We start from the raw sequence: 23,757 nt of genomic DNA, 5'->3' as shown, positions 1-23,757 counted from the left end.
AATCAATTGACCTTAAATATATGGATTTATTTCTGGCCTCTCAATTAGATTCCATTGGTCTATCGGTCTGTCTTTATTCCATAACCATACTATCATGTTATAGCTCTGTAGTAAGTTTTGAAATTATAAAGTTTGAGTCCTTCTACTTTGTTCTTCTTTTTCAAAATCACTTTGACTATTTTGTGTCTCTTGCAATTCTATATGAATTTTAGGATTGTTTTATCCATTTCTGGAAAAAAGGCAGTTGGAATTTTTTTTTTTTAAGATATAATTTTTAAGTAATCTCTACAACCAAAGTGGGGTTCGAACTTAAAACCCTAAGATCAAGTAGTTCGTATGCTCCATGGCCTGAGACAGCCAGGCGCCCTGCAGTTGGAATTTTGAAAGGGACTGCATTGAATCTGTAGGTCAATTTGGAGGGTATTGCCATCTATAACCCCATCCCAGATTTTGATTCAGTTCATTATTTCTGGAGATGTGTACTGTTTCATTCTTTTCTCAGCTTTTCTATCAGGAACAGATATTTGATCCTGAAATCAGACTTTGAGTGGGTGCGTGATGAAATTTCCCTGTATTCTTTTCCTTCAAATATGTCCTCTTTCAAATCTGTCTCCCCATGTGCAAGATACCTTGGGGTGTGGGAACACTGGAACCTATTTTTTAAACATTCATAACTGAAGTATTTTTATGTACAATGAGTTAGCATGAAGGTACATATGTTGGATTTCTGCAGTTAAGGTAGGTCTCTTGGATGACCCATTCAAGGAAATTCACTTATTCCAGCTTAATGAAGCCTCTATCCTTCGTGTACTGACGGAAACACTGGGGCACATATTGAGGCCAGATTTCCGGATCAGACCGTGCAGGTTTGAGCAGATGTGGCAAGAATGAGAACCCTGGCTGAATTTTCTGGGATGGCTCCAATAGAGCTGCTGGTGACCCATCTTGCTCTCTCAGATGCAATGAGGCAAAAGGCTATTTTGTACTTTTTAAAAATCTGTCTACTATGGTATCATTTGGGGTATTGTTTTTGCTATTGAGTGAATAATTGAACCATGTCTGTATGTTTAGTAGATGTTTTTAATTTGATTATAACTATTTGGGTGGGTTTTTTTTTAAGATTTTATTTATGTATTTGAGAGAGAGAGAGAGAGCGAGCATGAATGGGGGGAGGGGCAGAAGGAGAAGCGGACTCCCTGCCAAGCAGGGAGCCTGTTGCCAGGCTGGATCCCAGGATCCTGAGATCATGACCTGAGCAGAAGGCAGTTGCTTAATTGACTGAGCCACCCAGGTGCCCCTTATTTGGGTTTTTAAAAGCAGTGTTTGTCAAGACTAACTGCCTGAATGCTTATTTAAAAAAAGATCATGGGGGGCCACTTGGGTGGCTCAGTCGGTTGGGCGTCTGCCTTCCCCTCAGGTCATGATCCTGGGGTGCTGGGATCCAGGCCCACATCGGGCTCCCTGCTTGGCAGGGAGTCTGCTTCTCTCCCTCCGCCCCTCCCCATGCTCATGCTCTTTCCCTCACTTGCTCTCTCTCTCAAATAAATAAATAAAATCTTAAAAAAAAAAAAATCATGGGTGCGCCTGGCTGACTTAGTCGGTAGAGCATGTGACTCCATCTTCTGGTTGTAAGTTCCTGCCCCATGGTTGGGTGTAGAGATTACTTAAAAAAAAAAAAATCCTAAAAAAAATCATGGAGCCCTACCCCAGACCTATTAAACCAGATGCTCCATGATAGGGTTTGGGAATCTGTATTTTTAATATATTTGCTCAGTAATTTTATTGTGCATTCAGTTTGGAGACCCATAGATTTAGAAAGCATTTTGCTCTGCCCATACAACTATTCTAAACTTGTTGATCTGATATTCACTTTGAAAGCCCTGAGTGTATTTCAGGCTGGAATATGATGATTGCTGACTCACTTGACTCTTGGTTTTACACTGAAGTGGGTGGGATTTGGTGTGCTAAAGTCTGTTTGTCTTTGAAACATTTTTCTCTGGGTTTATAGCGGAGGATTTATGCTGCATTGGTGATACTGCATAGCTCTTTGCCTTTGAAAGTCTGGGTTGGGAGGTGATTAAATGAAAATCACTGAATCTGTCTGTGTCATTGGTTTGCTAAATAAATAGCCTTTTGTGTCCTGACAGCAGTAGACTTTTTCTGGTTTAGGTTTTCCACATGGCTTATTATCAAGTATGACAACTTGTCGTGTGTAATCAGCATCACATTAGTCTCATGAGAATAGACACTCCTTTAATCAGCTGCTTTTCTTTAATCTGGCGGGTGAGGCATATGGTAACCAAGACATTATTGTCATTTACTTTGTGGCATGGTGGTAGTGCTGGTGGTGGTGTGATTGGGTGTGTGGGTGTGTATATGTTTTAGGTATGTAGATTTTCCAAAAAGAGACAGATGGCAGATAAAACATTCATGTAATCCTTATTTTTCACTGTACATCAAAAATTATCATGTTTTAGAATTCACTAATAATTTTACTTTTCAGAACATCTAAGATTCTTGGGGCACCTGGGTGGCTCAGTCGTTAAGCATCTGCCTTCGACTCAGGTCATGATCTCAGGGTCCTGGGATCGAGCCCCGCATCAGGCTCCCTGCTCGGCGGGAGGCCTGCTTCTCCCTCTTCCACTCCCCCTGCTTGTGTTCCCTCTCTCGCTGTGTCTCTCTCTGTCAAATAAATAAATAAAATCTTAAAAAAAAAAAAAAAGAACATCTAAGATTCTTAAGTAATCTCTGTACCCAACATGAGGCTCAAATTCACAACCTCAAGATCAAGAGTCATGCTCTATGGACTGAGCCAGCCAGGTGCCCCCAGAAGATCTACTTTCTAATCTTGTTTTAATATGATTTATTTGAGGCTGGGTGAATCATTTCAACTTCTGTAAGTCCCATATTCTTCATATAATGAGGAGGATGAACTAGATGGCCTTTATATTACAGATCTTCCCAAATCTAAAATTCAGTGATTCAGGCATTGACTAAAACTCCCATAAGCATGGAGATAATAGTTGAGGCCTTATTCTTTCCATTCCTCTTTTATAATATTCTCTTTCACAATTCCATCACCATAAATAGTCTAGTTAGTGTTCTATGTATGTGGTTGGTCTGTACTCTTATTGTCTTATGTAAAATGACTTCTTATTTTTTGTCATTTGAGCTAGCCTCAAAATTACTGATAACTTTTTTTTTTAAGGTTTTTTTTTTTTTTTTTAATTCATTAAAGACACAGAGATAGAGAGAGAGAGACTATGAGCAGGGGGAGAAACACAGGGAGGGGGAGAAGCAGGCCCCCCGCCTAGCAGGGAGCCCGATGCGGGGCTTGATGCAGGGCTTGATCCCAGGACCCTGGGGTCATGACCCAAGCTAAATGCAGATGCTTAACCATCTGAGCCACCCAGGCACCCCTGATAACTTTTTTTAAATTCCTTTAATTTATAAATAACTTTAATTTTATTGGTTTTTTTCTTAATTTTTTTGTGTTTTTTTCCCCTTAAGTGTTCTCTCTCCCCAGCAATGTTGTCATCTATACATGTATATCTATACATTGTAGTCATTTGAGTCTTGATCATAGTGACAGTGGTAGCCATCACTATTAAGTTTTTGAGTACTTTTTTAGTCCATACTGGACACAAGTCTAGGACAAAGGGAGCATCTCAAATAGCTTATAATGTGGTCAGAATGATAATAAACTATAAAATCATTGAACAGTATTAGACAGGATATACTTCAGTATTACACTATGTGGCATAGAAGGAATAATATGAATGTTCAAACAGCAGTGATACGGTAGTAGTCAGTGAAGAAGATACTGTGGAGTAGTAGAGAGACTTAAATTGGTCCTTGAAGGGGTGGACAGAATTTGAATAATCAGGAAGAGGAAGAGCAGTCCAGGTTAGATAAAAATGTAGTTATAATATGTCCTTTTTATTAGTGAAGAAGTTGGCAGTGAGTTCATACTGGGCAGGAATTTGAATGAATTTTTTTAAAAGTCCTTACCACATATAATTTAATGTGGCTTGTAATAGCAAATAATGGAAAAATCTAAATGAATTAATTAAATAAAAATATTCTAATAAATGAGATCAGAGTAGGAAAACTATACATTTCCTTAGTGTGAATAATAGAACACAGATGCGTAGTCTCTAAGGTCCCATATGGTAATACTAGCATTGAGCAGTGTATTTGGTTCTGAGGCAAAAGCCAAAAACAAGTGAAGGTATACTTAGTTCCAGATTTCTTTTTCCGTAACTAGAAGCTATACTATTTTCTTTTAAGTGGAACATTATTCTTTAAAATATATTTTTTTTTCACTTAGAGCTTTATTATGTAGGGCACAGAGAAATGTAGAAGAAGATGTTGTGAATATCAAACATGGTATTAGCTTTCAGAACGCTGTCTCTTAATGTGATTCTGGATAAAAGCTAAGGAAATGACACCAAAGTGCAGCCTCGTTAAAACAACTAGTTAACACTCTTTGGGGACCTAGGTTATATGTATGTACTTCTCTAATGATCCAGCTTACTATGAGGATAAAATCTAGAATGTAGAGGAATGGAGGGATTACCTCTCATGTCAGACTGAAAAACAGATTCGGAGCACCTGGGTGGCTGAGTCAGTTTGAACGGCTGACTCTTCATTTTGGCTCAGGTTGTGAGATCAAGCCCTGGGTTGGGCTCTGTGCTCAGTGGGGAGTCTGCTTGAGATTCTCTCTCTACCTCTGCCCCTCCCCCTTCAAATAAATAAATAAATCTTTATAAGAAGAAAAGATCCAACAGGTTGTATTCTCTAGCAAGAATCTGAAACGTTTAGGTGCTCTACATTTCTGAATAAGGGCAAGTCAAGAACAAACATGGAACTTAAAAGGCTAACCAAAACTTTCAGCATGGTTGTTATCCTACTTCTGTCTTAGAAGTATGATTGAAGGAGTATCTGCAGGTAAAAGAAGGATTTCTCTTTTTTTTTTTTTTTTTTAATTTATTTGACAGAGAGAGACACAGCGAGAGAGGGAACACAAGCAGGGGATGTGGGAGGGAGAAGCAGTCTTCCCGTGGAGCAGGGAGCCCGACTCGGGGCTTGATCCCAGGACCCTGGGATCACGACCCGAGCCGAAGGCAGCCACTCAATGACTGAGCCACCCAGGATTTAAGAGATTTAAGAGAAGGATTTCCATTAAAAACACTTTCATTCACTATAATTCATGACAGTGATTGATCAAAATTCTTATGTTGTTGGATGTAAGAGATTATTTGAGCCTGGAGAAAGTTTGAAGGCAAGTCTTTTACAGACCAGTCACACCTGGAAACAGAAAACCATGGAACTTCTTGTATTCAGGAAGGTAGCTTCTTAGTAAAACTGCCCAGATGAATTTATTGTGAAATGTGCCCTCACATTTTAAAAACTTAACTTTCCTTCTGAATTTTTGAACGTAAAATTTTTTTTTTTAAAGATTTTATTTATTAATTTGACAGAGAGAGACACAGCGAGAGAGGGAACGCAAGCAGGGGGAGTGGTAGAGGGAGAAACAGGCTTCCCACTGAGCAGGGAGCCCTATGTGGGGCTCGGTCCCAGGACCCTGAGATCATGACCTGAGCCAAAGGCAGACGCTTAACGACTGAGCCACCCAGGCATCCCTGAATTTTTGAATGTAAATTAACTAAACTCTGTTGGATATGTGCTCAGGGGAAAAAAAGATTAGTTTTAGATCAACTGATATTAAGCCATATACAATATAATATAATAACCCTATTTCATATTACTTGGCATTATGTAGACTGTCAGAAGGTTGGTCCTGCTGATCCAAACTCTTACAGTACTGAAAACAGATTCTGTATAAGCATCATTGATTAGAAATCTATGATGACCTGATCCTGTTCACAGAGACAAGATCTGGGGAAAGATCACTATCAAATAGTAACATTTTAGGGAATCCAAAGGATTGGTGAGTGGGAGCTACTATCTGTTGAGCTATCTGTTTACTACCTAAAATGTAATGGGACTTATCTCATTAGCCTTGACAACATCCTTTTGAGGTAGGTTTTATTTTCCCATTTCACATAAGAGGAAAGGCTCAAGATTATTTTCCTAAGGTCACATGTAGTGATGATCTAGAATGGTTGACTCCAAAGCTTATCTTCCACTTTATTGATCCGCCTTCCAGGAAGCCAGAAGGGAGAGAGAGAATTTCATTGAAAGAGATAAGATTGACCTTAAATTAATTTCCTAGTCTGTGTTTGCCTTGTTTTAATAATGTCACGATATATTCTGGGTATCACTTTACCTAGTATAGTTACATTAATCAGTGCTGTTGCAGAGCTATCTAAAAGTTTGCAAATTATTTCTAAAAGGAAAACCTGTTAGGGGTGCCTGGGTGATGCAGTTGGTTGAGTACATGACTCTTGATTTTGGACCAGGTCATGATCTCAGGGTTGTGGGATCAAGCCCTGTGTCGGACTCTGCACTCAGCTCAGTCTGCTTGTTCCTCTCCCTCTGTTCCTCCCCTTGCTCACGCTGTCTCTCTCTTTCTCTCAAATAAATAAATAAAATATTTTTTAAAAAAGGAAAACCTATTATAATTACACACAGTACTTAAGATTTATTAAAAGTCTATCTCTAAGCAAAATAAGCCAGTCTCCAAAGACAAATACTGTATGATTTCACTTACATAAAGTACTTAGTGTAGTCAAATTGGAGAGACAGAAAGTAGAGTGGAGGTTGCCAGGAGCTGGGGTTCGGGGGAAAGGAAGGAATGGGGAGTTATTGTTTAGTGGGTATAGAGTTTTGGTTTTTCAGGATGTAGAAAGTTCTTGGGATGCCTCAGTGCCTAAGTCGGTTAAGTGTCCGACTCTTGATTCTGGCTCAGGTCATGATCTTAGGGTCCTGGGATTGAGCCCTGAGTCAGGCTGAGTGTTTAGTGGGGAGTCTGCCTGAGAATTCTATCCCTCTCCCTCTGCTCCTCCCCCTGAGCTTGTTCCTTCCCTCCTTCCCCCTCTCTCTCTCAAATAAATAATTATTAAAAAATCCTTAAAAAAAAGGTGTCGAAAATTCTAGAGATGAATGGTGGTGATGGTAGTACAACATTATGAATGTAAGTAATACAGCTGACTACACATTTAAAAATAGTTAAGATGGAAAATTTATGTTACATGTATTTTACCACAATTAAAAAAATTAGGGGGGAGCCTGCCTTTAAAGATGGACTTTTATGCTTAGGACAATTTATGAAGATTACATTTTTCCTAGGATGCATTGTCTTCACATTTTGCATAATAGATTGTGTTTGTTTTATATAATGCTTTAGTTTTTATGTACATAATTTCATGTAAGGTATTGATATAGGCAGAAATGATAAGTGAAATGTCATTAAGCAAATATATTAATCATGACGTTGAAGAGATCCTTTGTGTTATGCTTCAACTAGAAATACCTAAGGAACTTTTTTTTTTCACAAAAAAATTATTTTAAGTTTTATTTTGTTTAGTCTCAGCTTAGAAGGAAAGTGTTTTATGTTACCTAAAGGAAAATTATTTTTGTCAACTTTAAATTTGAAAACTAATAAAAAATCTGTGAAATGTTGAAGCAGTCAACCTTTTGTTTTTGAAAGGTATTTTTAAAGACATAGGGATGCTATAATAATCAAATTTCTTGGTCTAGGGGCGCCTGGCTGACTCAGTTGGTAGAACATGGGACTCAATCTTGGGGTTATGAATTTGAGCCCCATGGTGGTTGTAGAGATTATTTAAAAATAAAATCTTAAAATAATCAAGTTGCTTGGTCTAAATTAATAAGCTCATCCTTTAATTCAGCTTTTATTTGCTTGCAGAAAGTCAAAACATACAAATGGTAAATCCATCTCTTTCTAAAACTTATCAGTGGTAGAAAACAGTGATATAAACAATTGAAAAAGCACTGGAAATGTGTCTGTAAGTCTATTCTGAATGTGAGAGGTGTGGGGTGTCATATTTGTATTCAGTATTTTAGATGAAATGTTGAGGCAGGAGAAATTAGTAGATTTTATTTTATTTATTTTATTTATTTATTTATTTATTTTATTTATTTTAAAGATTTTATTTATTTGACAGAGAGAGACACAGCAAGAGAGGGAACACAAGCAGGGGGAGTGGGAGAGGGAGAAGCAGGCTTCCCGCCGAGCAGAGAGCCCGATGTGAGGCTCGATCCCAGGACCCTGAGATCATGACCTGAGCCAAAGGCAGACGCTTAACCAACTGAGCCACCCAGGTGCCCCAAAATTAGTAGATTTTAAAGCATCTTGTGTCGTTTTCTCCTTCAGTGCTTTTCCCCTTTGTTCTCCATTCTGTGCCACAGACCAAGACCTTCCTTTCCTTTTACTACATGATAATAGCTTGTGGCCAGTATTTTTGGTATGCCCATAGTTCTCTTAAGTTGGAGGATATAAATCTGAGGATAATAGGCCTTCTCTTGAGCTGCAGTTTGCATGAAGATGTGAAGATAAAGGACCATGAATATCAATTTTTGAAGACATTTATTACTTACCGAGACAACTTCTCAGGTTTCTTTTTCTATTGTTATGTCAAAAATGTTTCTGAGATATTTCCTTCCTGGCTTCCCAACTAGAAGATGAGGAGGACACAGCCTGGATTAATGATTTTTTTAAAAATATTTTATTTATTTATTTGAGAGAGAGAGAGAGCATGCACAAATGGAGGGGAGGGGCAGAGGGAGAGGGAGAAGCAGAACTCGGGGCTCGATACCAGGACCCTGGGACCACGACCTGAATTGAAGGCAGACACCCAACCAACTGAGCCACCCAGGTGCCCCTGGATTAATGATTTTATATTCAGACTGACCTGAGTTTGATTCACAGCTCCTCCATTGTGGTGGTCTAACCTACTCAAGCTTCAGTGTCCTCATCTTTAAGTATCTCTGAGCCCAGTAGCCTTGATAATGAGTTTTGATTTGTATTTTCTGACTTAAATAGTTAAAATACTACCCATATTCTAATGGCTTCTCTCTCTCTCATAGCTTCACAACCTCTGGATCAAGAAGTTTTGTTAAAAGTTAAAACTGAAATTGAAGAAGAGCTAGAATCCCTGGACAAAGAAATTTCTGAAGGTCTGTTTATTCTTATTTTCCTAGTTACTTAGTAGACTCAGGTTGGTGTGGTTTACTGTTGCTTTGATATTTTACAGTAGGGCATTCTCAACATTACACAGCTTCATTGGTATAGGATTATAAAGGTGAAACTAGAAGGGATCCTTTTTCTTTCCTAGGGGATAGGTTTATAAATATTTCCAAACCATACCTGACAGCCTTTTCCTGGTGTTAAGTAATATACTAAACAGTCATGTTAAGGTACTTTCCATTTAATGTCATTTGATTTGTATTGGTGTTTTTTTAATTAATAACAACATTAGAGGGGAAATTGTAAGTAAGTTGCTTCCATTTTTGCATGGATGTATGCTATAGATAGTTGTAAGAGTAATATACATGTAATTTTGTGGGGGGTGGGTGCTAGCTGCTTGCTTTACTGGGATTCTATGCCCTGTATCCCCCTGAACAACAATGGTTCTGCCTGTTCTTCCCCCAGTTAGAGCATGGCAGTATAACATGGAGTAAGGAAGCAGATGAGAAGTTGGTAGTTTGAGCTGAGGAGAGAGAAGCTGTGGTTGTTTCTTTCATGTGCAACATTTTATACTTGTATCACCTTCATAGTTTAAACTTTATCCATGGGGTGCCTGGGTGGCTTAGTCGGTTAAGGGTCTGTCTTCGGCTTGGGTCATGGTCTCCGAGTCCTGGAATCAAGCCCCGAATTGGGCTTCCTGCTTGGAGGGAAGTCTGCTTCTCTCTCTCTCCCTCTGCCTCTCCCCACCGCTTGTTCTCTCTCTCTCTCTCAAATAAATTAATAAAATCTTTAAAAAATAAAAATAAAATTTATCCATACGCAGGAATATTGAGTGTGAGGTTCATTTAAAAAAAGGGAATGAGATATCAGGAGCAAGATGGCGGAGGAGTAGGAGACCTAAATTTCGTCTGGTCCCAGGAATTCAGCTAGATTAGGGATCAAAGCATTCTGAACACCTACGAACTCAATAGGAGATCGAAGAAAAGAATAGCAGCAACTCTCTGAACAGAAAACCGACCACTTTCTGGAAGGTAGAATGTGCGGAGAAGTGAATCCGAGGCAATATTTGGGAAGATAGACGGTGGGGGAGGGGGCCTCTTTCAGCTGCTACCTGTAAGTGATAGAGCCGCGGAGCTTTTAGAAGTCGGCTCCGCTGAGGGACGTCGCTCCAGTGGCTAAGCGGGGGGTGGAACCCTCGCTGGGACAGTGTGGTCTCAGGACCCTTGGGGCCACAGAAAGACCGGGTCTGCCTGAGTGCAGCAGAGCTCCCAGGTATTGGAGCGGGGAAGCCCGCTGCAGAGACGGAGCAGAGGAGCGGGCTCTCAGCTCGGGGTTGCCATAAACCGTGATCCGCGGCACAGTTGGGCCACTGCTCCTCCAGCAGGGACCCAACAAGTGGCAGATCCGGGGAGACTCCCCTTCCTCCCCCGGGAGGAGCGGTGTGGGAGCGCACTGCAGGGATCTGCTGGGTTTCGAGACTCCACATGGGGCTGTGTACCAGAGATAGAAACGCTCGGTCACAGGCTGGGTGAGCATGGAGTGCGGCCGGAGACCGGGGAGACGGGAGTGACTGACTGCTTTTTTCTGGGGGCGCACTGAGGAGCGGTGCCACGAGTTCTTGGCTCCTCCGGGGCGGAGATTGGGAGGCCGCCATTTTCACTCTTGTCCTCCGAAGCCCTACGGAAAGCTTTCAGGGAACAAAAGCTCCTGAGAGAAAACCTGAGCAGATTACTTAGCCTGGACCCGGCAAGGGCGGGGCAATTCCGCCTCCAGCAAAGACATTTGGGAACCACGGCAACAGGCCCTTCCCCCAGAAGGTCAGCAAGAACAGCCAGCCAATACCAAGTTTACAGATCAATGAGAATGGCAGAACGCCAGCGCTAGGGGAATACCGCACATAGAATTCATGGCTTTTTTCCCCTGATTCTTTAGTCTTTCAAAGTTAATTTTTTTAATTTTCTTTTTTTTTTTTTGGAATTTTTCTTTTTCCCTTTTTCAACCAATATCTTATCAATCCCTGTTTTTAAAAATCATTTTTAGGGCGCCTGGGTGGCTCAGTTGGTTAAGCGACTGCCTTCGGCTCAGGTCATGATCCTGGAGTCCCGGGATCGAGTCCCGCATCGGACTCCCTGCTCAGCGGGGAGTCTGCTTCTCCCTCTGATCCTCCCCCCTCTCATGCTCTCTCTCTCTCTGTCTCATTCTCTCTCTCAAATAAATAAATAAAATCTTTAAAAAAAAAAAATCATTTTTATTTTTCATTTTTAGAGTCATATTCTATCTCTTCATAGTAGTTAACCTTATTTTTGGTATATATATAAGTTGTTCTCTCTTTAAAATTTTGGGATACAGTTTCTTCTAACAGACCAAAATATACCCTAAATCTCTAGTGTATGGTTTTGTTCTAGTCTCCTGCCTGATCTCATTCTCTCCCTTTTTTTTTTTAATTCCTCTTCTTTCTTTTTTTAACCAACTTCTTATCAATCCCTTTTATAAAATCTTTTATAATTTTCATCTTTTTTTTTTTTTTTTATTTGACAAAGAGACACAGAGAGGGAACACAAGCAGGGGGAGTGGGAGAGGAAGAAGCAGGCTTCCTGCAGAGCAGGGAGCCCGATGCGGGGCTCGATCCCAGGACCCTGGGATCATGACCTGAGCCGAAGGCAGACACTCAACTGACTGAGCCACCCAGGCGCCCCTATAATTTTCATCTTTACAGTCATATTCCATCCCTGCATCATATTTATGCTTATTTTTGTGCATATATAAGTTTTTCTTTCTTTAAAATTTTGGGAGGCACTTTCTTCTAACAGACCAAAATATGCCCAAAATCTAATGTGTGGCACTGATCTATGCACCACCCTGATCATATTTGATCATATTCTTTTTTTTTTAAATCTTTTTCTTTTTTTTTCTTTTTTCTTTCTTTCCCTTTCTTTTCCCCCGGTTTCAGGTCTCTTCTGATTTGTTTAGTGTATATTTTTCTGGGGTCGTTGTTACCCTGTTAGCATTTTATTCTCTCATTCATCTATTGTCCTCTGAACAAAATGACAAGACGGAAAAAATCACCTCAGAAAAAAGAACAAGAGGCAGTACCGACTGCCAGGGACCTAATCAATACGGACATTAGTAAGATGTCAGAATAGAGTTCAGAATGACAATTTTAAAGATACTAGCTGGGCTTGATAAAAGCATGGAAGATATTAGAGAAACCCTCTCTGGAGAAATAAAAGAACTCAAATCTAACCAAGTCGAAATCAGAAAGGCTATTAATGAGGTGCAATAAAAAATGGAGACTCTAACTGCTAGGATAAATGAGACAGAAGAGAGAATGAGTGATATAGAAGACCAAATGATGGAAAATAAAGAAGCTGAGAAAAAGAGAGATAAACAACTATGGGATCATGAGGGCAGAATTCGAGAGATAAGTGATACCATAAGACGAAACAATATTAGAATAATTGGGATCCCAGAAGAAGAAGAAAGAGAGAGGGGGGCAGAAGGTATATTGGAGCAAATTATAGCAGAGAACTTCCCTAATTTGGGGAAGGAAACGGGCATCAAAATCCAGGAGGCACAGAGAACCCCCCTCAAAATCAGTAAAAATAGGTCAACACCCCGACATCTAATAGTAAAACTTCTGAGTCTCAGAGACAAAGAGAAAATCCTGAAAGCAGCTCGGGACAAGGGACCTGTAACCTACAGTGGTAGAAGCATTAGATGGGCAACAGACCTATCCACAGAGACCTAGCAGGCCAGAAAGGACTGGCATGATATCTTCAGAGCACTAAATGAGAAAAATATGCAGCCAAGAATACTATATCCAGCTAGGCTGTCGTTGAAAATAGAAGGAGAGGTAAAAACCTTCCAGGACAAACAACAACTAAAGGAATTTGCAAACACGAAACCAGCCCTACAAGAAATATTGAAAGGGGTCCTCTAAGCAAAGAGAGAGCCTAAAAGTAACATACACCAGAAAGGAACACAGACAATATACAGTAACAGTCACCTTACAGGCAATACAATGGCACTAAATTCATATCTTTCAATAGTTACCCTGAAGGTAAATGGGCTAAATGCCCCAATCAAAAGACACAGGCTATCAGATTGGATAAAAAAACAAGACCCATCGATATGCTGTCTGCAAGAGACTCATTTTAGACCCAAAGACACCCCCAGATTGAAAGTGAGGGGGTGGAAAACCATTTACCATGCTAATGGACATCAAAAGAAAGCTGGGGTGGCAATCCTTATATCAGACAAATTAGATTTTAAACCAAAGACTATAATAAGAGATGAGGAAGGACACTATATCATACTTAAAGGGTCTATCCAACAAGAAGATTTAACAATTGTAAATACCTATGCCCCTAACATGGGAGCAGCCAATTATATAAGCCAATTAATAACAAAAGCAAAGAAACACATCGACAACAGTACAATATTAGTAGGGGACTTTAACACCCCCCTCACTGAAATGGACAGATCATCTAAGCAAAAGATCAACAAGGAAATAAAGACTTTAAATGACACACTGGACCAAATGGACTTCACAGATATATTCAGCACATTCCATCCCAAAGCAACAGAATACACATTCCTCTCTAGTGCCCATGGAATATTCTCCTGAATAGATCACATCCTAGGTCACAAATCAGGTCTCAACCAGTACCAAAAGATTGGGATCATTCCCTGCATATTTTCAGACCACAATGCTTTGAAACTAGAACTCAATCACAAGAGGAAAGTTGGAAAGAACTCAAATACATGGAGGCTAAAGAGCATCCTACTAAAGAATGAATGGGTCAACCAGAAAATTAAAGAAGAATTAAAAAAATTCATGGAAACAAATGAAAATGAAAACACAACTATTCAAAATCTTTGGCATGCAGCAAAGGCAGTCCTAAGAGGAAAGTATATAGCAATACAAGCCATTCTCAAGAAACAAGAAAGGTCTCAAATACACAACCTAACCCTACACCTAAAGGAGCTGGAGAAAGAACAGCAAATAAAGCCTAAACCCAGCAGGAGAAGAGAAATAATAAAGATCAGAGCAGAAATCAATGAAATAGAAACCAAAAGAACAGTAGAACAGATCAACGAAACTAGGAGCTGGTTCTTTGAAAGAATTAACAAGACTGATAAACCCCAGGCCAGACTTATCAAAAAGAAAAGAGAAATGACCCAAATAAACAAAATCATGAATGAAAGAGGAGAGATCACAACCAACACCAAAGAAATACAAACAATTATAAGAACATATTAGGAGCAACTATATGGCAGCAAATTAGATAATCTGGAAGAAATGTATGCATTCCTAGAGATGTATCAACTACCAAAACTGAACCAGGAAGAAATAGAAAACCTGAACAGACCTATAACCACTAAGGAAGTTGAAGCAGTCATCAAAAATTGCCCAACAAACAAAAGCCCAGGGCCAGATGGCTTCCCAGGGGAATTCTACCAAACATTTCAAGAAGAATTAATACCTATTCTTCTGAAACTGTTCCAAAAAATAGAAATGGAAGGAAAACTTCCAAACTCGTTTTATGAGGCCACCATTACCTTGATCCCAAAACCAGGCAAAGACCCCATCAAAAAGGAGAATTACAGACCAATATCCTTGATGAACATGGATGCAAAAATTCTCACCAAAATACTAGCCATTAAGATCCAACAGTACATTAAAAGGATTATTCACCACGACCAAGTGGGATTTATCCCTGGGCTGCAAGGTTGGTTCAACATCCGCAAATCAATCAACGTGATACAATACATTAAGAAAAGAAAGAACAAGAACCATATGATCCTCTCAATAGATACAGAAAAAGCATTTGACAAAGTACGGCATCCTTTCTTGATCAAAACTCTTCAGAGTAGGGGCGCTGGGTGGCTCAGTCGTTAAGCGTCGCCTTCGGCTCAGGTCATGATCCCAGGGTCCTGGGATCGAGCCCCACATCGGGCTCCCTGCTCAGCGGGAAGCCTGCTTCTCTCTCTCCCACTCCCCCTGATTGTGTTCCCTCTCTTGCTGTGTCTCTATCAAATAAATAAATAAAATCTTAAAAAAAAAAAAAAAAAAACTCTTCAGAGTATAGGGATAGAGGGTACATACCTCAGCATCATAAAAGCCATCTATGAAAAACCCACAGCGAATATCATTCTCAATGGGGAAAAACTGAGAGCTTTCCCCCTAAGGTCAGGAGCACGGCAGGGATGTCCACTATCACCACTGCTATTCAACATAGCATTAGAGGTCCTAGCCACAGCAATCAGACAACAAAAATAAATAAAAGGCATCCAAATCGGCAAAGAAGAAGTCAAACTCTCACTCTTTGCAGATGATCTGATACTTTATGTGGAAAACCCAAGAGACTCCACCCCAAAACTGCTAGAACTCACACAGGAATTCAGTAAAGTGGCAGGATATAAAATCAATGCACAGAAATCAGTGGCATTCCTATACACCAACAACAAGACAGAAGAAAGACAAATTAAGGAGTCAATCCCATGTACAATTGCACCCAAAACCATAAGATACCTAGGAATAAATCTAACCAAAGAGGCAAAGAATCTGTACTCAGAAAACTATAAAATACTCATGAGAGAAATTGAGGGAGACACAAAGAAATGGAAAAACGTTCCATGCTCATGGATTGGAAGAACAAATATTGTGAAGATGTCAGTGCTACCTAGAGCAATCTACACATTCAATGCAATCCCCATCAAAATACCATCCACTTTTTTCAAAGAAATGGAACAAATAAGCCTAAATTTTGTATGGAACCAGAAAAGACCCCAAATAGCCAGACGAATGTTGAAAAAGCAAAACAAAGCTTGGTGGCATCACAATTCCGGACTTCAAGCTCTATTACAAAGACAGTATGGTACTGGCACAAAAACAGACACAGAGATCAATGGAACAGAACAGAGAGCCCAGAAATGGACCCTCAACTCTATGGTCAACTAATCTTTGACAAAGCAGGAAAGAATGTCCAATGGAAAAAAGACAGTCTCTTCAATGAATGGTGTTGGGAAAATTGGACAGCCACATGCAGAAGAATGAAACTGGACCATTTCCTTACACCACACACAAAAATAGACTCAAAATGGTTGAAAGACCTAAATGTGAGACAGGAGTCCATCAAAATCCTTGAGGAGAACACAGGCAGCAACCTCTTCGACCTCAGCCGCAGCAACTTCTTCCTAGAAACATCGCCAAAGGCAAGGGGAGCAAGGGCAAAAATGAACTATTGGGACTTCATCAAGATAAAAAACCTTTTGCACAGCAAAGGAAACAGTCAACAAAACCAAAAGACAACCGACAGAATGGGAGATGATATTTGCAAATGACATACCAGATAAAGGGCTGGTATCCAAAATCTATAAAGAACTCATCAAACTCAACACCCAAAGAACAAATGATCCAATCAAGAAATGGGCAGAAGACATGAACAGACATTTTTCCAAAGAAGACATCCAAATGGCCAACAGACACATGAAAAAGTGCTCAACATCGCTCGGCATCAGGGAAATCCAAGTCAAAACCTCAATGAGCTACCACCTCACACCAGTCAGAATGGCTAAAATTAACAAGTCATGAAATGACAGATGTTGGCGGGGATGGGGAGAAAGGGGAACCCTCCTACACTGTTGGTGGGAATGCAAGCTGGTGCAGCCACTCTGGAAAACAGTATGGAGGTTCCTCAAAAAGTTGAAAATAGAGCTGCCCTATGACCCAGCAATTGCACTACTGGGTATTTACCCCAAAGATACAAATGTAGGGATCCGAAGGGGTACGTGCACCCCGATGTTTATAGTAGCAATGTCCACAATAGCCAAACTATGGAAAGGGCCAAGATGTCCATTGACAGATGAATGGATAAAGAAGATGTGGTATATGTATACAATGGAATATTATGCATCCATCAAAAAGAATGAATCTTGCCATTTGCAACGACGTGGATGGAACTGGAGGGTATTATGCTGAGCGAAATAAGTCAATCAGAGAAAGACATGTATCATATGACCTCACTGATATGAGGAATTCTTAATCTCAGGAAACAAACTGAGGGTTGCTGGAGTGGTGGGGGGTGGGAGGGATGGGGTGGCTGGGTGATAGACATTGGGGAGGGTATGTGCTATGGTGAGTGCTGTGAATTGTGTAAGACTGTTGAATCACAGACCTGTACCTCTGAAACAAATAATACATTATATGTTAAAAAAAAGAAGATAGTAGGAAGGGAGAAATGAAGGAGGGGAAATCGGTGGGGGAGATGAACCATGAGAGACTATGGACTCTGAGAAACAGAGTGTTCTAGAGGGGCAGGGGGTGGGTGAATGGGTTAGCCTGGTGATGGGTATTAAAGAGGGCACCTCCTGAATGGAGCAATAGGTGTTATACACAAAAAATGAAGCATGGAACCTACATCAAAAACTAATGATGTAATGTATGGTGATTAACATAACATAATAAAATAAAAAAATAGAAATAAAAAATAAAAAAGGAAATGAAAGTTACAGAATTGTTGAATCACTATATTGTACATGTGAAACAATATAACAGTGTATGTTAACTATACTGGAATTAAAAAACTTTTTATTTATTTTTTTAAGATTTTATTTATTTATTTATTTGAGAGAGAGCATGCGCACATGAGCTGGGAGGGGGGTGGGCAGGCAGAGGGAGAGGGAGAAGCCAGGGATCCCAGTGCAGGGCTGGATCCCAGGACCCCGAGATCATGACCTGAGCTGAAGGCAGATGTTTAACCGACTGAGCCACCCAGGCACCCCTTAAATAAAAAGCTTTTTAAAAAAAGGAATGAGAGTAATTGACTCATCCCATCAGGTGGAATAAGCTGATTAGAATCTGGTTTAAGAAGTGCCATATTTATAAAGGTAAAAATGAAATCTTAAAATACTAAGAGTGGGATGATAGAGCTAGGAGTTGCTTTCCATTTATCATTCTTGCATGACACTGGTATGTAGTAACATACTAAATTGGCTTATGTATTTTTTAGAAAATATTTATTTGTTTGAGAGAGAGCATGAGAGCAAGCACGAGTGGCGGGGAGGGGCAGAGGGAAAAGAGAAGCAGACTCCCTGCTGAGCAGGGAGCCCATCATCAGGCTCAACCCCAGGACCCTGGGATCATGACCTGAACCAAAGGCAGATGCCCAACTGACTGAGCCACCCAGGTGCCCCTGTGTATTTTTTTTTTAAAGATTTAATTTGTTTATTTGAGAGGGAGAGAGCGTGGGCACATCAGAGTTGGGGGAGGGGCAGAGAGAGAGAATCTTAAGCAGATTCCACCCTGAGCTCGGAGTCCATCATGGGGCTCGATCTCACAACCCTGAGATTATGACCTGAGCTGAAATCAAGAGTTGGACATTTAACCGAGTGAGCCACCCAGGCGCCCCTTGGCTTGTGTATTTTAGCATGTCAGTTTAGTCTTTTTGTTCTTTTAAAACTAAGATTTTCCATAAAAATCTTCCCTTTAAAAAAAAAAATCTCTAAACTAGGACCTGTTAAGCCTTGTGTTCAGGAAAGATTAATATCCATAATGACTGTCTGACTTTTTTAAGTGGCTTATAACCATTAGCTTGTTTCCAATAGTAGGCATCTTAATCCCTTGAGTTTTTATAGCACAACTTTTTTTTTTCTCAGATTTTAAGTTTTGTTTTTTTTTTTTAGTAATCTCTATTCCCAGTGTGGGGCTCGAACTCATGACCCGGAGCTCTTTCAACTGAGCCAACCAAGCTCCCCTGCAGCACAACTTTGGTATTATTTATTAAAATAGGTTTTTCTTTTACCGTCTTCAGCATTCACCAGCACAGGCTTTGATCGTCATACTTCTCCTGTGTTCAGCCCTGCTAACCCAGAAAGCTCCGTGGAAGACTGCTTGGCTCATCTTGGGGAAAAAGTATCACAGGAACTGAAAGAGCCTCTACAAAAGGCATTGCAAATGCTCCTCAGCCAGTGAGTTACCATTGCTGAGTGGGAACATGCTTCTCTAAGTAGTTTCTGAATCTGTCATGCAGCACTGGATTGGTTAAGGCTTTGTTTTAGGTGAATGGTGTCACTTCTTTTCTCACTTTACTTTTTCTTTCTTTGCTTTCCTGAAGCATCTCTGTTTGTGTTTTGAATGACAACTTTTACATCAAAGTGGTGATTTAACTGTTTCGACATGGATTTGATCATTTGTGTTTACTTGTTGAGCTGTCAGGTTTCAACAGATGCTTTCACTGCTCTGAAATACGAGCTCTTTCACTTGTCCTGACCACTTTTTACTACCATTCTGCCTGAGGGCCAACATAAATATAATGGTTAGGGTTTTATGCATTGTAACGTGGGGTTAACATCATATCAGTATTTTAGGTATCCCAAATGTTGCTAAACTGCGGTTACACATCTGTCCATGGAAGTGCTGCCACATTCTTATAGTGGGAACTTCTGTACTAACCATGGTTTTGACTGTTAAAGCTCAAGGCAAGAAGCTCACAGTGAAAGTATATTAAAATAGAACCAAGTCATTTATTGTACATCTTAAAAATTCTTTTCCTCTAATTCTTTGCTGAGAATCATTAAAGAATTGGTATGAATTAGAAAAACATTGTTTTAATGAAGAATGACATCTAAAACAGGATGAAGACTGTTTCTTCACTAAAAAGGTTAAAATTCAGATGCCAGATTACTGGTGTAGTAAGGTAATTCATTATTTCCACATAGGCAAAAATTGTATGTTATCATTTGTCAGAAGGAAGCAGTTGGAGTTTAAGGAGAATTCAGTTTGTTTCCGCATATTCTGGTAACATGAGCAAATGTAAAAAATCCAAGTTATGTATAGGATACTGAAATGAAAATCATATTTGGACTTTCTTAACTTTATATATAGAAAAGTTTAAAAAGAAATGTGAAGAGAAGATTATGGGTGTCAGAACATAAAAGTTAAATAGGAAATTTGGGTGTACAGTGGTGGCTTTTAGAATGTTCTGTGGAGCTTAGGGTTCCTGAGAACGTGAGGGACAGGGTGAGTGGGTGGGGCTTGTTAGGCCTTTGCCAACCCTTCCTAAACTAAAATAGCCATATATATATATATATTTAAAGATTTTATTTATTTATTTGAGAGAGAATGAGAGAGAGAGCGCACATGAGAGGGGCGAGGGTCAGAGGGAGAAGCAGACTCCCTGCTGAGCAGGGAGCCCGATGTGGGACTCCAGGATCATGACCTGAGCTGAAGGCAGTCGCTTAAACAACTGAGCCACCCAGGCACCCCATAGAATAGCTATATTTTCATACATTTTTAAATGTAAGATTTGAAGAAACCTACTGTTTTGACAAAAACAAAAACTGTAAAAGCTATTGGGACTGGGAGTAAAATAACTGAGATTAGAAGGCAAAAAATTCTGTCTCCAACTTTGATACAAACTATTTGTGGCTTTACGCAAACCATTTCATTCTATATCTAAATTTCCCCATCTAGGGGCGCCTGGAAAAAAGGCGCCTTTGAAAAAAAAGAATAAATTTCCCCATCTATTAATTTTAACTTTACTGGGATATTATAAGCTCTCTGAAGAACAGTATCATATAGGTAAAGTATTTTTTTGGCATACTTTTCATAATCTACAGGAAAAATTGATATCTTCTCACTGCAAAGTAAATTTTTTTTTTTTAAATATTTTATTTGTTTGACAGAGAGAGGCACAGCGAGAGAGGGAACACAAGCAGGGGGAGTGGGAGAGGGAGAAGCAGGCCTCCCACGGAGCAGGGAGCCCGATGTGGGGCTCGATCCCAGGACCCTGGGATCTTGACCTGAATTGAAGGCAGACGCCTAACGACTGAGCCACCCAGGCGCCCCTCACTGCAAAGTAAATTGTATTTAAAAATATATAGTCAGGTGAATACTTGGTGGGTTTTTTTCCCCAGACCCTGAATACTGATGTAATTATTTCTTATTTTTATTTTTATTTATTTATTTAAATATTTCATTTTTAAGTAATTTCTATACCCATAGTGGGGCTTGTACTCACAACCCCAAGATCAAGAGTCATATACTCCACCGACTGAGCCAGCCGGGCGCTTCTGACATAATTTTTTTTTTTTAATTTTATTTATTTATTTGACAGAGAGAGACACAGCGAGAGAGGGAACACAAGCAGGGGGAGTGGGAGAGGGAGAAGCAGGCTTCCCGCGGAGCAGGGAGCCCGATGCAGGGCTCGATCCCAGGACCCTGAGATCATGATCTGAGCCTAAGGCAGACGCTCAATGACTGAGCCACCCAGGCGCCCCCTGACATAATTATTTTTTCAATTGGTACCTCTGGTTGTATATCAGAGTCAGGCCTCTTTATGAATAAATTTTTTTTTTTTAAAGATTTTATTTATTTATTCGACAGAGAGAGACACAGCGAGAGAGGGAACACAAGCAGGGGGAGTGGGAGAAGGAGAAGCAGGCTTCCCGCCGAGCAGGGAGCCCAATGTGGGGCTCGATCCCAGGACCCTGGGATCATGACCTGAGCCGAAGGCAGACACTTAACGACTTGAGCCACGCAGGCACCCCGATAAATTTTTTTTTTTTTAGTAATCTGCTTTTTAAAGTTGTTAAGCTCTGTTACTAATAGCTAACTGATGATGAACTGGAAGTATTATACAGGTTGATGGGAATAATTTGTAAGGTGGAAAATACCACCTACTTCTTCAGACAGTTTAGTTCAAGTGGGAAATTAACCTGAACTCTTCGTATAGCCAAGCACCAGCAGTGTGAAAAGGTTCCCCCTGCCCCTTTTTCTTCTTTGCTCTGTTCAGATACCTCATTAGATAGGGCTGATTTTTCAGCTACTTGCTTTTCTATGTATTAGATTTCCTTTGAATGTTTTAGTCTGCTGGATCTTTTATGTGCATATATGTGTGTACATATAATGATTCAAATCATGTTTCATTCTGAAGGATGCTAAAGTACTTTAGCCTGATACACAAACTACCAATAAGGACTATTATGACCCACAGTAGCATCAAACAGTTCAGGAAAGGAAGTGAAGGGACTGATAGACGCAAGTAAACTTCAGGGAGAATATAGGTAGGTAGACTGTATAGTATCTGAAGTTCAAGTTTTATAACTACCTACTGTTCAGCCCAAGGCTTCTAAAAAATTCTAAGCGTACTTTAATGGTCATACAATATCAGGAAGGTAGTACATAACATCTTCTTAAAAAGGCCATCCCATGTATCTTACCTCCTTTCAGCATCACTGTGGTATTGATTTTATATTGACTTGTGTAAAAGAATGATACCTGTGTCATCAGAACTGGTTTCTGAAGTATGTAGACCAGCACTGTACAACAGATAAAATGCAAGTCATGAAATGCAATTTAAAATTTCCTAGCAACCACATTAAAAATTAAGATTTTTTAATCTATTTTTTTCAACCCAGGATATTAAAAATTTATAGTTTTAACAGGTACTCAATATAAAAATATTAATGAGCTATTTTACATTTTTTTTCCTTACTAAGTCTTAGAAATCTAGTGTGTATATTATGCTTTCAGCATATCACTAGCCGCATTTCAAATGACCATTAGCCACATGTGGCATTGAGGCATTATTGTGGCATGTTTCAAAATCCTAATTTAAAATAGGAGTAGTGTGGCCTTTGGACCCAGATCTAGTTGGGTGTGAATTCCTGCATTGCTGGTTGCCAGCTATGTGGATTTTGGATAGTCTCTTAGCTTTTCTGAGCTTCAGTTTCCTAATGTGTAAAATGATAGTATGTAATATAAAATATAAATATATAAAAATATAAAACTGAACAGTAGGCTACTGATAAATGGTAGCTGTCCTCAATTATTAAATTTCATAGGCTGAAGAGCTCACAGACCCAAGTCAGAGCAGAAAATGCCTTTGGAATGGATTTTAAAATCCTATAAAAGCAAGACCTCTCCCCTTTTTTACATATATGTTAATACTTTGCCCACAAAAATAGGGGGGTAAATTTTATTAAATCTGATATTCAGTCTGTTGATGCTTTCAGATGCTACTTGGTACCAAGTATTTTTTGTTGGTTGTTAATTTGTACATGAAACCAAGTCTTACACATAGTAACTAAAGTCTGTCAGTAAATTAGTGAGTGTTGTTGTCATCACTCAGTGATTTCAGTTTTGGTATGACTAGAACTTACATGGAAATAATCAAAAAGGCTTATCTCTGCCCTCCAGGATTTTATATCATGAGACTCCAAGTTAAAAATAGAGCTCCGTTTACTGGCCTTGTTTAGTCCAACTCTTTATATCCTCAATTTGAGAGGTCTTTCAGTGACATGTTTCTTTAATTTTGAAATGTTTTAAGTTTTTTGCCTTTTAAAAAAGTTAAAATTGTGCTTTTAATAATGAGATCATTTTTGTTACTATTTTATCTTATTTTAATAACCCAAGTGTATGTTTATCTGCAACATGGAAATCCTGTTGGATGAGTTTCAAACAATTATTTTAAAAGTGTTATTTATTATTATCTTGTTATGTTATTAGCTGCTTTCCCAAGCTGATAGCATGCCTCTCAGCCAATAGGGAATACTTGAAGTAAATGCATACCAAATGTTAAAAGCCACATCTCATACAAAACAGTATATTGAATATTCTTTGGTACTTTGGCAAAAAG

The 23,757-nt window shown here is 39.5% G+C and overlaps 1 protein-coding gene and 1 pseudogene across 5 annotated transcripts in view; one reads left to right on the top strand and one right to left on the bottom strand.

Annotated features, from left to right (window-relative positions):
• Positions 1 to 23,757, top strand: part of BCL2L13 (BCL2 like 13) — an 89,161-nt gene that overhangs the window by 28,289 nt on the left and 37,115 nt on the right. For 4 of the 5 annotated variants that reach the window (XM_078075400.1, XM_078075403.1, XM_078075402.1 and 1 more), the window contains exons 3-4: positions 9,016 to 9,105; positions 18,931 to 19,087. In XM_078075400.1, coding sequence (XP_077931526.1) covers positions 9,016 to 9,105; positions 18,931 to 19,087 — 247 coding nt within the window. Of the gene's footprint in view, positions 1 to 9,015; positions 9,106 to 18,930; positions 19,088 to 23,757 lie in introns of those variants that run through there. The other variant, XM_078075404.1, reaches the window with a different exon arrangement.
• LOC144382335 (small ribosomal subunit protein uS14 pseudogene) lies at positions 775 to 944 on the bottom strand (annotated as a pseudogene).

The sequence above is a fragment of the Halichoerus grypus genome, chromosome 6, assembly GCF_964656455.1.
Source record: "Halichoerus grypus chromosome 6, mHalGry1.hap1.1, whole genome shotgun sequence".
Classification (NCBI taxonomy): domain Eukaryota; kingdom Metazoa; phylum Chordata; class Mammalia; order Carnivora; family Phocidae; genus Halichoerus; species Halichoerus grypus.
The sequence above is the reverse complement of the archived record's forward strand: the minus strand, read 5'-3'. Positions and strand labels throughout refer to the sequence as shown.